This window comes from Marmota marmota, unplaced genomic scaffold (genome assembly GCF_001458135.2).
Source record: "Marmota marmota marmota unplaced genomic scaffold, marMar, whole genome shotgun sequence".
NCBI lineage: Eukaryota > Metazoa > Chordata > Mammalia > Rodentia > Sciuridae > Marmota > Marmota marmota.
The window spans coordinates 1,781,825-1,797,428 of NW_025999899.1; the positions used below are offsets into that span (position 1 = coordinate 1,781,825).

A 15,604-nucleotide genomic window follows, 5' to 3' on the forward strand; every position below is an offset into this window, starting at 1 on the left:
CTCACTCCTGATGTCTTTCCTACACTCCAGGTTTATCTGTTCACCTTCCTTCTCAGCACCTAACAGGCCTGTGACACATCACATGGCCAGAAACTCAGCCTTGGCTTCCCCATTAGCCCAGCTCAGCCCCAACCCCAAAAAATGGCAATCCGGCAGGATTGCTGGGCTCCCCTCTGTCCCTCACAGCCCAGAATCAGTGAATGCTGCCACCAGAACTCAAATATGGAGGCTCCTCATCACCTCCACCACAGTATCTTAGCACTTAGTACATCTCTAAGTTGGGGACCGTACCTTAGTCCAAGCTGTCATCTCTAAGGCGTTCTAAACTTGTCTCCCCAGAGCACTCATGCTTCCTCTTGTGTCCCCCAACAGCAGCCCCCAAGTTTCCTTATCAAAATACAAGTCTGTGGATGGCTCTTCCTTGCTTACAACCCTGCTGCAGCTTCTTGTTGTAGATACATTAAAATACACCCAAGCCTTGACCATGCAGGACGGCCATCCAAAATGACCCCAGTGCTCCCCATCCTCCTTCCCCATCAGGTCCTCCCCACAGTCACTGGTCTTTCTGCTGCACCTGCTACCTTAAAGATGGGGACACTGAGACACAGAAGGGAGCAGCAATGTATTGCTCCAGTCTCCAAGTTGACACCCTGGTGTGTTCTCCTATGTAGTTTCTACTTGACTTTCCAGAAAGTTCCATTCTGTTAGCCACACAGAAGCCAGTGTTCTTTATAAAACCCAATCTCTAATAATGTCACCACCCCCTTGATTAAGTGTCCCAGTGCTGCCAGAGTGGAGACAGGACTATAGGGGAAGGGTGAACCTCTGGAGGGGCTAGGGGCAGGGTACAGTGAGGGGGCAGCAGTACCTGTCTCAGGATGAAGGAGACCACATCAGTAGACTCCCAGTAGCTGGCGTGGAAGAGGTGGGGCAGGGCCACCGTGGGGAAGGCGGTGAGGACATCGGGGCAGTACAGGGCATAGTCGATCCTCTTGGTGCCCCACCACTTGGCCGTGACTGCGGATCCAAGAGGAAGGTGAGGACAGAGTGGCCAAGGGGCAGCGTGGGACTCCAGCTGTACGGACCCAGTGGTAGATAGGCCACGTGGCGCTCAAGTTTAGGGCCAGAGCACTAATGAGCTCTGGGGAGTGGGCCGCTCTGCCTCCTTCCTTCTCACAATGGCCCGTCCACTCTACTCCAAGATGTCTACACCAAACTGGTCCCCAGGAAGGAAGACCAGACCCATAAAGACACTCAGGCACACCCCAGGGTGCTGCTCAGCAGTGATTTCCAGTGGGCTCTGGGTGAGGTCAGGACTGAGTCTATGCCTGGAGAGGTCAGGCCTTGGTTACAGACCAGAGTCCTGTCCAGAGTCAGAGATCAAGGCCTTTGAAGGGCAAAACTCAGTCCTGGGTCAGGGACAGGAGTCGAAGCTCCATTCAAGATCAGAGCTCTGTCTTGGCCATGGTCAGAGTTCAGGGCTCTGTCTTGGGTCAGAGGTCAAAGTTCTCTTTGAGGTCATTGCTCAGCCTGACCTCAAGGCTCTACCAACAGTCCAGCAGTCCCCAAAAGGCAGGAACCCCACCCAGGATTGCCTTGACCCCTCCTCCCTACCCCCGGGGGACCTGTCCTCAGCATCCTGACTGTGGACCAACAACCACCCAGAGCAAGGTCCCTCTCCCTCAAATGCAGGCAGGGCCCCAAAAGGACCTCACTCACTGCGGGAGGCACCCACAGGTGCCAGGCCATCCGAGGATTCTGAGCTGTCACTCTGCGAGCTGCCCTCACTCATCCTTCGTCCTGGGCGCTGGGACCTTGGGGCCTGAGGGAGTGAGGCAGGGGCATCCGGAAGTGGTGGGCTGCCCCGGGAGTTGCCCTCCAGGAATAAGGGGCTGTGGGTGTGCAGGGCATCAGCTGGAGGGGGAATGTCAAGGTCAGGGCAAGTAGTGGGTTTCCAACAGAGTTGCCCACTAGGTGCCAGCCCAGTGCTGGGCAGGAAGCTGGACACACAGAGGAACCAGCCCTGGTCCATCAGTCAGCTTGCACCCCGCAGCGCGCATGCACCCCGCAGCGCGCATGCACACACACACACACACACACACACAGCCGGAAGGGACTCCTTTTCCATAGTCTACTGTTGTGTTCCATCTCCTCTCAAGTTGTGAATTATGCAGGCAGGAGTGAGGGTCCCAACCATCTCCCCCAAACCCAATAAATAAAGCTGCAGAGGAAGGCTAAGGGAGATTGAAGAGGAGGTCATTGGGGTGATGTCTAACCATGTCTTCTTTTATCAAATTCCTCACCCCGGGGCCACAGAGGACTGTGGCTGAGCTGGAATGAATGGAATTGAACCCCAGTCTAGGAGCTAGGGTGGCCCCTGGGGGTAGGAGATCCCCTGACTAAAGAGGGAACATTGTAGGATGGACAAGGGAGGTTTGCAAGTCCTGCACACCCATCAAAGCTCTTGGCAAAGAAGAGCTTTGCAAAATAGGTCTCTGAAATACAGGATGCTAATGGGTTTTAGCCTTGATGAGTCACTTGCACAGTATCCGCCGCCCCCCTCCCCATCCCTGACCCAAACCTCCAAGCAGGCTTAAGCTAAACCTCCTCCTCGGTGGTGTGGAGCCAATGCTCTGATTTCCAAGCCTGGGATTATCCCCTCCAAGGCTGCCCCGGCCTGGCTCACTCTCTGAGCCCGGGAGGCCACACTGCCCCTTCCCCAAGCCCACCCCCCAGCTCCTGTTTTCCTGCCACCTTCATTTCTTCTCCACCTGTCCAAATGCACCTCCCCAGTCAGACCTTAGTCAAAGGCCACCTCTTGCATGAAGCAATGGCCCACTCCCCACTGTGCCCTTCCATAGTCCAGTTGGGGACCTTGGGAATAGCACTGGACATGGATCCCTAGACTTGCCTTTCTGACTACTGGACTGTTACTCTGTCCCCAGCCACAGGAGCTTGGCCAGGAGCCTATCAGAAGGCAAAGCGGAGATTTCTGACACCAAGATGCCTCATACAAAGCCGATATTTGGCACAGGTGGGTGCTCTGGAGACGAAGGAGTCAGCTGTTCCTGTTCGCCTCTCCTCCAAGAGCACAAGACCCTGCTCACATAAGTCACCCATCAGCCGGCCGCTTGGTGAGGCTGGACCAGGAGAGCAGCTCTGGAATACCACCTGGCTGGGGCCCAGCCTCCAGCTCACACACTCTCGGGGTCCCCAGAACCTACCGAGCAGCAGAGACTGTCCATCGCCCAGTGGGAACCTCTGGTAGCGGGGCACGCTGACGGGAGGCACCAGGTGGAACTTGGGCTCCAGCAGTGGCTCAAGCCGTGAGGCAGAGGGGTCTGCGCAGTGGAAGAAGCTGTAGACCTGGCTGCAGGCAGGACGCACCTGGAAACCTGGCGAGTGGGGTGAGAGGGGAAGACACATGGGGGAAACGCGCTTCTAGGATCTGCCCCCTCGGCCTTAAAAGGCTCCCTGGAGTCCAGCTTTGAGGAGCCTACTCTTGTGCTCGAGAACCTCTCCTGGCTCCCTTCTATCAACAGGAACAAAGCTCTTATGTCCAGTTTGGCATTCAAGGCCTTGCCAACTGCTTTACCCAGGAGTGCCATTTACCACTGCAGCCTGCGGCTCTGGCGAACACCTGCAGTTCCCCAGTCTGCTCAGCTACTTTCCTTTCTTTGTGCCTTTATTCAAAGGGTTTCCCAGGGGCCTTCCCTCTACTATTTCCGCTGGTCAGATGCCTTTCAATTCCTGCACCTCCCACATCACTTAGTTGCCACCTGATCTATGAAGCAGATCCAGGTTCCTTAGTCAGGTAAGCAACGCTCTTTGTTCAGACCTCCAGGGACCCCAGAGGAAGGATTGCCAGAACCGATGGAGCACTTCTCTGATTGACCAGCAGGTGTCTCCACGGAGGCCCCTGCCTGTTCCGTGGGTATCCACTGGACTGGACCGTGCAACCTCCAGGGAATCCTGGAGTTCTTCTGTGACATGGAGGGTGGCCCTGAGTTCTACCTCCTCGTTCCAACCAGAGCCCCTTCCTCTTATTCTGTTCCATGTCCTAGGTTGTCAGTAAGCTTTGGAGAAAGCATGGAACACTCTGGACACACGAGTTACGCCCCTGCTGGTCAAATCGCCTGACAAACGCATTTTGAAGGAACATAAAAAAACCTTCTAAGCTTCAGGGTAAGTGTCTGTGGCTACTCTTCCCACAGGGCATGACTGCAGGACAATGGGGTCAAATCAGCCAGGAGCATGTGACAGGGACAGTGAAATCCTGTCTGCCTTTGTCCCACCTGGGGAAATTGCCACTCCTCTCCACCCGCTTTTCCTCCATCTACCCTGACTCCAGGACCCTCCTAGCCCCATTTCCCACCCTCCTACTCCCCCCATTTTGAGACCCTGACAAAGGGGCCTAAGGACACACCGGTATCTCAGGTCCCAGTCTGTGCCATACCCACCATCCAGCCCAGGCAGCACCGTCTTCCGCATGGCCAGGACCAGGCCCAGGGGCGAACCAAAGAGGAAGAAGTCAGACACATCAAAGTCAAAGCGGCCCAGGCTGACCTCGGAGAGCTGGGACCCCCCAGCTGCAGTGAGCTCGGACTCATCCTTCAGCATGCTGGAGTGGATGCTGCCAGAGGAGGAAGACATAGGGGAGGGCAGTTCAGGGAAGGACAGGGAAGTCACCTAGCAGGACAGCCTGAAGCCTGAGAGCCGAGAGTCCATCCTCCATCTCAGGGGCACAGTTCAGAAGCAGAGTCTGCTTACCCGACACCATCAACATGAGCTGGCGATAATCTCAGCATTGGCCACCAAGACCCAGCCAACATTTGGCTAAAGCAGGGGTCAGCGAACTTTTTCTGCAGAAGGCCAGATGGTAAATATTCTGGACTTTGCGGGCCATATGGTCTCCATCACACCGATTTAATTCTGCCATCAAAACATGAGAGCAGCCACATAGGACACTTCACAGTATGTGTGGCTGTGATCTGCTACAGCTTTATTTACAAAAATGGGCTGAGCACCTGGGAAGTAACTAAGCATTCTGCACGCAGACAGGCCTGCCCCATGAAGCTGCCACGCTGAGAATTCCTGCACTGTCTACCAGAGAAGCCCAGCCTGGCCCATCCGCAGACCAGCTGGCTAGTGTCAGCCCTGCCAGGATGAGGGCTTTAGTTGTAACTCCTGTTGCAGACAACCCACAGACAGACGCAAACAGCTTGGTCTCTCCACCCCCCCTCTAGTCAGCAGATGAAACGGGGCTGAAGGAGAAAAACAGAGACAGGACACCACACACAGAATCCCAACCATTCCCATTCCAGGTGTGTGGAGCTCCAACTTGCATCCAGCCAGAGACCTAGAGCTGGGTGCTGAGGATCAGGAAGAAAACCGGGGACCTCTCTGGAACTTCCAGTGAGCATTAGGTACCACTTAGAGATGACAATATAACCAGGGAATGGTGTGATCTATCAATTAGCTGAATGCAAATTCTACTAAAATACTCGAGTTGGAGGAAAAACAAATTTAGAAGTAGCAATGGAAATAGTACAGGCAAGCATTCCACCCTCTGGAGTGAGAGTCTGCAAAGGTGAATCCCCAGATCCTCTGCCTCTCACAGTGTGAGCAGCTCACATGGAGGAAGATGAGGCTGGTGTTTAACCGTACATATTTCATGGACGGCGTGGCCCCCAAACACGTGCCAACTCTTTAATTGCCAAAGAAACAGCCATCTGTCCCTGCACCAGAGGGAAAGCTGGCTGTGTTGGACCAGCTACCAAAACCCTCCAGTTTCTTATCACTCTGCCTATTTGGGTCTTTCCTAAAGGATTTTTCAAGGATGAACCTTCATTTGCATGTAGCTGCTTTTCTAAAGGAGAAACCATCAGAGGAGCTTTAAATATTTCGAAGTTTAAACACACAGAGGTTGTGACCTAGTAATTACATCACCAGGAATCTATCAGAAGGAAATACAGTCATCACCCGGTTGTCCACAGGGTGGACATTCCAAGACCCTCAGTGGATTCCTAAAACCATGGAGTGCATTGTACCTTATATGTGCTGTTTTTCCCTATGTGTACGCACCTGTGATAAAGTTTAATTTATAAATTAGGCATAGTAAAAGAACAACAACTAATAATAAAGCCCAATTATTATAACAATATGTTAAAATGAAAGTTATGTGAATGTGGTCTCTTTCTCTCTCAAAATATCTTACTGTACCTTTTCACCTAAAGGAAGTACTTTATAGCTTCTCTTTGGCATATACAAATACCAACATTGTTACTCTTGCCATTTAGGGCCATTATTAATATGTAAAAATAAGGGTTACTTGAAAATAAGCAATGTGATGTCACCACTGTCAATCTCATAACTGAAATGGCTATTAAATGACTAACAGGTGGGTAGCATATACAGGGTAGATACATTGAACAAAAGAATAATTCACATCCAGAGCAGAACAGTGTGAGATTTCATCATGCTACTCAGAATAGTGTGCAATTTAAAACTTATGACTCATTTATTTCTGGAATTTTCTCGTCAATATATTGACACAATGGTTGATCACAAGAAGCTGAAACCACAGAATGCAAAACTGTGGATAAGGTAAGATTATTGTAAGCCTGATATATACATCAATGTTAATACACAAAGATGTCCACTGTAGAGCTATTTATAATAGAGAAGAATTCAGAGAGAAAAAAAGTATCCAGTTACTGGGATTAAGTAAACTGTTATCCATTCGCTCAATAAAGTATATTGCCATTAAGAATATTTACCAACTATTTTTAATTATATGGGGAACAGATCATGATGTAAGAGACTTTGAGGGAGGTTTTGTTGTTTATTTGGTTGGTTGGTTGGGTTCTTTGTTTGTTGTTTTAAGTAATACCATATGAAAAGTATGTTTAAAAATATAGAAAAGAAATACTCTTAAAATGTCAATAGTGGTTCCTGTGCCTGGGAGAGGTCGAGAGAGAAGATATATTATTATTTTTTTCTCTGTGTTTTGTTTGGCAGTGCTAGGGATTGAACCCAGGGCCTCACACATGCTAGGCAGGCACTCCCCCACTGAGCTACACCCACAGCCCAAGATGATATACTTTCTAAGGGTTTTAATGACCTCATGATACTTGTCACTTGTGTAAGAAACAAGGAGCATGGGAGGGAAATGAGACTTGAGGAGAAAGAAAGGAAAAAAGACATTCCTGCCAATTTGGATCTATGATTAATACTCCTTTGTGTTCTAAATAAATGTATAAACCATGCATTTAACCCTTGTTAGTTAACCATCTCTTCTAAAAAGTTAAAGGACAGTGCATGGAGGTCTATAACAGAAGTGTGTTGTTGCTGGGTGTGATGGCACACGCCTGTAACGCCAGTGGCTCAGGAGGCCGAAGCAGGTGGATCGCAAGTTCAAAGACAGCCTCAGCAACTTAGTGAGACCCTGTCTCCAAAAAAATATATATATATATATGGGGTGGGAGGGAAGTACGGGGATGTGACTCCATGGTTAAGTGCCCCTAAATTCAATCCCTGGTACTAAAAAAAAAAAAAAAGTGTGTTGTGGTCAAAGCACTGAACTGGGGACAGGGAGACCAGAGTACTGACCTCCGCTATTTGGCAACTGGTGGTGTGAGTGGCCTCCTCTGAGAAATAGAGAGGACACACACCTGGGATAGCTCTCAGAACAGGCGCCCATCTGTTACTTCACTAGATTCTTCAAACCATGCAGAGAAGTGGTGTGGGCAGTGTTGTTCTTTTGCAGAAGAGAAAGCTGAGGCTCAGAGAGGTGAAACAAATTGACCCCCAATTCTTTCGGCAAGTTTCAGCAGAGCAATGACAGAAAGCAAGTCCCTGGATCTCTATGCAGGACTCATGGTAAGTGGCCTGGGTTCCAGCATCTCAATATATCTCTAGGGGTCCCCATGGAAGGGTCTGGGACAAGGCTGTCTCCTGGATGCTTTGATGAAAAGAAGGCAGAAGCCAGGGCGGGGGGTACCTTGAGAGGAAGGCATGGTGCTGGGTGATGGCCTCACAGTCATAGGTGGAGGAATCGCTCTGTTTCCGCGGCAACGGTCTCTTGGGCTCCTCGTCCTCCACCCCGCTGGAGATGTCGATGTTGCTTTTGCTGAGCCGCTTGCTGCTGGCCAGACTGCAATCTTCCTCCACCATAACTGAGGTGTCCTTAGGGGCCAGGTGGAAGACAGGAAGCACTTCAGTCACAGGAGACTCTGGAGCCCTGCCTCCTCCCCCGGGCCACGAAGCCCTTCCTCCTGTGGTGCGGGGAGCTACACTTTCAAAAAGTGCCACGCAATGATGGGGCACAGCTATCTCCTATGTCCATGTCCAGATGGCCCTCCAGCTGTCTAGTGACATGAACCCCAATCAGCGCCCTGTGCCTCAGTTTCCCTACCTATGATAATAATCTTTAGCTACTCTTGCAGGAAGGATTGCATATAATCCTGTATACCATGATGTCACTGTGCCAACATGAAGGGTCAGCAGGACCACTCCCAGGGGAGGCCCCTGATCTCCCAGGGCTCCCAGAGACAAACCCTCCCCAGTCCCACCACCTCGCCGCACCTGGGTGCTGCTGATGCTCCCTTTCCGGCTGCTGCTGCCAGGGCTGTCCCCTGAGGGTCCCGCACTGTAGCAGATGGCATCAAAGGCCAGGAGTCCACCCACACAGTCCCCGATGAGACACACCTGTAGGACACACAGCTGGCACTGCATGCAGGCCTGCCCCTGACGACCCCCTCACCCCCAACACAGACAGAGCAGGGGTCACTTTCCCGTGGGGCATTCTCCTATAGAGGCACTGAGAGCCCAAATGGGAAGCAGGGTCATCCTGGGGTCCTGGTTTTATCTAGGGTCAGCCCAAGGACAAAGATCAGCCTGTGTTCAGGGGTCAGACTCAGCTAGGGATCAGCATGGGCTCCAAATCTTGGAATCTTAGCCTCATTTTTCCAATCTGCAGAAGGCAGGCAAATCCCAAATCTCAAAAGCCTCCATCAATCTCAGATGCTCTGATTCTAGAAGGGTCTGCCTTGATCTTTCTGGAAAAGACCAGCCTCTCTCCCGGGCAGCAGCGAGGACAGAGAACAGGCCATCCTACCTGTCCACTGAAGCCAATCCCATCAGAGGACTTGAGGAACTCGCTGTAGACCTGGTTGGCTCGCTTGATGACGGTGGCAACAGCATCCTGGTACTGCGGGGAGGAGATGGCCAGCAGGGGCAGGGCGGCCAGAGGGACATGGTCCTGGCTGCTGCTGAGGCAGCCCTCATCATGGCTGGAGGGGTTCAGGCTGCAGACAGGGGGCCCAAGGTAAGCCCAGCCAGGATCAGGGAGCGGACAGGTGTGGGGCTGAGGACGAGGAAGAGGAGGGCACTTGCTGGCCTGGCACTGGGCCCCCTGCTCCAGGGACTCTTCAGGAAGACCCAGGCAGGTGCTCGTGTGAGACAAAGCACCGGCCATGGAGACACGGGGAGCAGGAGGGGGAATTCAAGCCTGTGCTGACTGCTGTGTGTCCAGCCCGTGGTGTGGCACCGCCATGCTCTCCTGCCCTCTTCTCCATGGCCCTAAGGTCACCCCAGTTCCTAGGAAGAAGTCAGCCAGGGAGCCAACTAGTGTGGGTTGCGGGTGGGGGGACATAGCATCATGCAGATTTCTTGGAGGGCAGAAGGTCTGAAGTAGGTTTTCAAGGAAACCTTTGGAGAAGCTGAGCAGGGAGGTGGAGAGAGGGCATGCCAGCCGTGGGGCTCATACTGCTTGGAGGTGGCACCTAGCTGAATACACAGTATTGCAATCCCTGTGTAGGAGTGTTATATACAGAGCTCTCCCAGGCTTTGCAGAAAGGGCTGAGAGAGCCTGCCCTATGGCACCCACACTCCTAGGAGAGTGTCAGACTTCACATCACCTCCCTGCCCGCCCCCCCCCTTAGAAAGTCTCTCCCTTACTGGGCAGCTCAGACCACCTGAGATCACCCTCTCAGCAGCCTTCCCATGTCCACCTGGCTTGCCTCTGACCCCTGGTGCATTGTTGAGTCTGGACATAGAGGGAAGCTGGGAACTCTCCAGCCCTGCCCAGAGCCAGCCCTTCCCCAACAGTCGAAGCTCAGGCTGACCAGAGCCCAGTTGGATCCCCCTGCGGACCCAATGGAATCTAGGGCAAGTGACAGAGCTCAGGCACCCTCGGCAGGTGGCAGAGTCCTCATGATGTGCATAGCTGACACCACCAGCTATTCCTCATCTCCAAAGAACACAAATTAGAGGAAACAGGCCTCCATTGCAGCCGGAGAGATTTTAATTAGCTGAGACAGAACTCCCTCCCAGCAGTGATTACGGGGTGATTAATGGCCCTGGCAAGGAGCTGCCTGGGGGAGAGGTAAGCTCCCTCCCACTGCACCCTGGGATGGCCAGGCCATCCGTCTTCCTGGAGATAGTGGTGACCCAGCTCTGGAGGTCAGATGTCCTGCGGGTGGGGGAGAGGCGGGGTCCTAAGATTGATTAGGAACGAAGACAATTAACTCCCGGACTGATAGTATGACAACAGAGAGGCTGCCTTTGCCTCAGCAGCTCCCAAATCCTGCCACAAAGCAGGGATTGAGGAGTTGTTAAAGATGCAGATTTCAGGGCTCCCACCTCCCGGTTCAATGGCTCCGGGGGTGAACCTACACATCTTGCTTTTACAGTTAGACAAGAATCACACCAGGGACTGGGGCGATTAACTAGGTGGGGAACAAGCGGCCTAATCCCCTTCCTTCCTTCCATCTCTGATTGAGATCTGCCTGCAGGCGTCCTGGGAACACAGATAAATCATTCTCTGCTTACTCAGTGCAGGGAAAAGAAAGAGGGAAAGAAAAAGTCCAGCCCATGCTGGCTCCTGATCAACCCAGGACAGGGGGACTTTGGCCTTTCCAGGAACCCCTGGACAGGTTGTTCGGCTGAGGCTCTCCCCAGAGCCACATCTGGCTGAGCACACCTGCTCCCTTTTCCCTGGGTGGTTGGGAGCTACCCATGAACCCCAGCTCCCTGTTGGGATTTTCTTTCCACTCTCCCCAAGCCCCAGGGTGAAGGGGCTCTTGAGGCTCTGGCAAGGTCTTGTGAGAGGGGCTTGGATCCAGATAGAGGTGCCAACAGCTCTCTTTCACCCCTAGCTACGAAAAGTACCCAGCTTTCGTCTTCCAGTCCTAACAAGATGCCAAATGCTCTATAGGACGTGGGCCCTGCAGGTGCTCAGGTCTTTTGTGCAGATTATTGAGAAACCAGAGTATCCACCTGGCTCCAGGCACCTGCCTTCATCAAATTCAACAAGAATACCTTGGGGGCACTGGAGCCCTAAGGCCCAGGAGCAGTGGGTGGGATCCCCCAGAGGGTACCGACTCTGGAGGGTCCCTGGTGTCTCAGTTTGTCCCCCACAGATACCAGGACCTACAGTGGATGGGGACGCACCAGCATCTGCAGTAAGAGTGCTGCCCAGGGCTCAGCCTGTGCTTCTGTCCACACCATCCCTGCTCCTCCTACTCCGTGAGGTTCTCTGCCTTGTGTCAGGACCTCTTCCTACCCAGCCCACTCTCTACTGACGTGTGCTGATGCAGGGTGAGTGTGAGCATACACCAGCACACAGAACCCTCATGTGCACTCTGGGAGGCAGTTATTATCATTGCTGCTCCCATTTTAAAGATGCAGACACTGTGGCTGGGAGAGGTTAAATAGCTTCCCAAGGTCACATTGCAGGAATTCAAATCCAGGCTGATCTGAGAGGCTAACACTTGACTGTTATCACACTCAAAAGTCACCTCCTCTAGGAAGTCTTCCCTGGCCTTGTCTCAGAGTGCCCACGGTGCTCTGGGCCACCCCCATTATAGTATTTATCCCTAGCAGGCAGTAATTGCATAGCTTAGGAGTGAGGCTGCCTTAGTGTGGCTCCTGGCTCCATATGCTGGGTAACTCTGGGAGAAAATGCTGAACCTCTCAGTTCTCTTATCTGTGCCAACTGGATCAGGCCCACTGAGCCCAAGAACTGGACCCAAGGAATCATGAGCACCTTAACACGACACGACTTGCTCCCAGGTAGAAGACTCTTACAGACCACTTTCCACCAGGGATGCTTATGAGCCATCTGGATGTGACACCTCCCAGAGGCCTCAGCAGGCACCCCGCCCCCCCCCCCGCCCACCAGGTACCCCCATGGCAAGAGCAGCCCTTCCAATGTCCCCCTGCGCCCACCAACCCAGCTCGTGCAAGCGGAAATGGACTCACTTAGAGACGAGCGAGAAAGCCTCAGAGCAGATGGCAGGACAGGGGACGAACTTGATGAGGATGTGGCCCACAGCAGCCGGGAAGTGGGCACGCATGACCTTCTCCAGCACAGAGCCGAAGGTGTGGATGTCAGCCGCCTTGCAGGACGGGTCCCCTGACCCCGTGTCCAGGACATTCCCCCCATGCAGCACCAGCAGGAGAACGTGTGTCTTGCAGGAGCGCTGAGAGCAACCTTCCTGAGAGGGACAGGGTTGGGATAGAGAGAGGCAGGCAACAGGGGACGGGGGACATAAGGGCATTGGGGGATGGGGAGCTGTCCAGTCCTCTGTGTGGTAAGACCTCCGATGCACTACGAGCGTCTTGCCAGAAGTATATCAGAGCAGGAAGAGTCTGAAGAGACCCTTCGCATTCATACAGGAGCCTGAAGCTCTGAGAAGGACAGGGAGCTGCCCAGGGTCACCCGGCAAGTCAAACAAAGATGAAAGCTATGCAGCCTGTCTACTCTCCTAGGGCTCTTCCTAAAATCCTGACCATAGATGGGCCCAACCGTCTCAAAAACCCAACACACCTCGCTGTCCTCGTGGATCTCGATGCTTCCCTGGGCCGGGAACTTCTGTCTTCTCAGGGAAGCCCGGTACAGTTCTCCTGCGGAGGGGACAGAGGAGCATTCAGCATCTCCAGGACTCCCACGGCAACAGGACACTCCCCGGGCCCAGCTGGCCTCATAGCTCTTCTATTGAAGAGCGAGGATTATATCATAGTTAGGACCTGGGGAGAGTCAGCCGGTCCCGGTCCCTGTCTCTGCGGTCCACACATCATGATATGCTTTGTCCTACTAAGAAAAGAAAAGGAAGCGTGGCAGAGGTAGGGGTATCCTAGGAGGGGACTGTCCTGGCTTTTCTTCACCAAAAACAACAGCCACGGTGTGGTATCAGCTGATGACATCTACTTCCAGTCCTGGCTGTCAATCTGAGCCACACCTCCCTCTGAGAACAGCTGGAAGAGCTGGTGTGATGGTTAATTCACACCATGTCAGGTTGCCCCGGCTCAGGGAGGCCCAGATTGCTGGTGAAGCATGTTGGCTAGGTGTGTCTGCGAGGGTGGTTCCGGAGGAGATTAACCTTTGAATTGGGAGGTCGTAAAGAAGACTCACCCAGTCCACGTGAGTGGGCATCATTCAATCCACAGGGGGCCTGGACAGGACAAGAAGGCAGGGGAAGGGAGAATTTGCTCTCTCTTACTGAGTATGTTTGTCCGTCTTCTCCTGCCCTGGGATATCGGTGCTCCCAGGGCTTGGGCCTTTGGACTGGGACTCATACCATGACTACCCTGGTTCTTAGGCCTTTGGTCTTGGACTAAAACTATACCACTGATTTCCTGGACCTCCACTGGCCAACACATCATGGGACTTTTGAGTTTCTGTAGCTGCATGAGGATGTCCTTCACGATCAGTCTCTTCATATAACTCTGTCTATCCTGTTGGGTCTGTTTCTCTGGAGAACCCTGACTAATACAGATGGATAAATAATTTTTTAAAAACCGTCTGGTTGAGCCAGGCAGGGTGGTGCATGCCTGTGGTGCTACTTGGAAGCTTAAGGCAGGAAGATCGGAAGTTCTACGCCAGCCTGGGCAACTTAGCAAGATCCTTCTTCAAAATAAAAAGGGTTGGAGATGTAGATCAGTGGTAGAGTATCCCTGGGTTCAATCCCCAATACTGCAAAGAATAAAACTATCTATCTAGTTCGGGCAGATGGGAGCAGGGGTAGTTCGGAGGCAGAGCACTTGCCTGGTGTCTATGAGGCCTTGAGTTCATCCCCAGCATCACAAATGATAATAATAATAGAATATAATAATAAATATAAATATATATATATACATATATATACATATAACATATACATGTGTGGTTGAAGCTCTCAGAGTCATAGCAAGCCCTTGAACCATGATCCAGAGGAAGGTGGACTCTCAGAGAGGTATGGCCAACACTCTGGAGGACCATCAACATCACCCAGAGCTTTGGAGTGAAACTAGTTACTGCCAAAAAAAAAAAAATGTGCTCCTGACTCCTCCCAGTTGCCTGGCTCAACACCTCCTCCAGGAAGTGCTTCCTGGCACCCAGCCCTTCCTGAGCACTCGTTTCTCTAACACAGAGGTCTATAGCCAAGGGTGGAATCTGGCCCACCACCTGTTTTTGTAAATAAAGTTTTATTGGCACACAGCCAGGTTCATTCATTTACATATTGTCTACGGCTGCTTTCACACCATAGCAACAGACTTCAGAAGTGACAACAGACGTACAGCCCTCAGTGCCTAAAATATTTACTATCTAGCCCTTTACAGAAAAATGTGCCCACCCCTGATTTAACACCCATGCCCCCAAATGTCATGATATCCACCTCTCAGGTAAAGAGAGAACTCAAAGACACCCAGCAGCTGCCCTCCACCCCAAATTAATGCCTGCCACCCTGAGGAATCCTTCCTTCCATCAGGTCCACCTTGCCTCCTTTCCTTTCCCCACTGTGAGATGGATGCCATTTTCCAAGACCCACAGCTAAGCCATGAAGCACTTGTTTGACTTTGTTCATGGGGAGCTCGTTGCCTCTTACAGAAGCGTGGTCCAGATGAGAATGGCCTTTTCCTTCACACACTCCCCCTCTTACCATCCAGGAGCCTGCAGCTCCCTGATAGGAGTCACATCTGGGGACAGTCCTTCCCACAGGCTTCCTGGGCATCCCTAACCTACCTGTGTATGAGTCAACACCTCCTCAGCCACCACCAGCCCAGGAGGAGGGTGCTTTGCAAAGAATACCCAACAAAGAGCTTTTCTCCACAGAAAAAATGCAGTTTCTGAAATATTCTGCCCTCCCAGACATAACCCTGGTCAGAGGATAACTGTTTCCTAAGCGCCTAGCAGCTGACCACACAGGAAGGAAATCATTTCCTGAGTGATGGCTTTTAGGAGAAGGAGACAAAGATTTGTTCTGAGACCTGACTCTGCCCAGTACTTTCTGATGCTCCTTCCAGTAGCTCAAGTTCTTCTGCCTTTCAGACATACTTAAGACTTGGCCCACCAGGCGAACGCCTGTAATCCCAGTAGCTCAGGAGACTGAGGCAGGAGGATCACAAGTTCAAAGCCAGCCTCAGCAACTCAGTGAGACCCCTAAGCAACTTAGTGAAATAAAAATTAAAAAATAAACTGAGCTGGGGATGTGGCTCAGTGGTTAAGCCCACCTCAGTTCAATCCCTGGCAGAGAGAGAGAGAGAGAGAGAGAGAGAGAGAGAGAGAGAAGAAGAAGAAGAAGAAGAAGAAGAAGGAGGAGGAGGAGGAGGAGGAGGAGGA

At 52.2% G+C, this 15,604-nt stretch overlaps 1 protein-coding gene across 2 annotated transcripts in view; it reads right to left on the reverse strand.

Moving 5' to 3' along the window:
- The window catches only part of Pitpnm3 (PITPNM family member 3), a 95,211-nt gene that overhangs the window by 16,020 nt on the left and 63,587 nt on the right, over window positions 1–15,604 (reverse strand). For both annotated transcript variants that reach the window (XM_015506001.2, XM_048798381.1), the window contains 9 exons: window positions 12,833–12,909; window positions 12,265–12,500; window positions 9,119–9,308; window positions 8,587–8,709; window positions 8,003–8,187; window positions 4,461–4,633; window positions 3,225–3,395; window positions 1,720–1,914; window positions 869–1,017 (listed from right to left, as the gene is read on the reverse strand). In XM_015506001.2, the coding sequence (XP_015361487.2) occupies window positions 869–1,017; window positions 1,720–1,914; window positions 3,225–3,395; window positions 4,461–4,633; window positions 8,003–8,187; window positions 8,587–8,709; window positions 9,119–9,308; window positions 12,265–12,500; window positions 12,833–12,909 (1,499 nt within the window). The remainder of the gene's footprint in view (window positions 1–868; window positions 1,018–1,719; window positions 1,915–3,224; window positions 3,396–4,460; window positions 4,634–8,002; window positions 8,188–8,586; window positions 8,710–9,118; window positions 9,309–12,264; window positions 12,501–12,832; window positions 12,910–15,604) is intronic.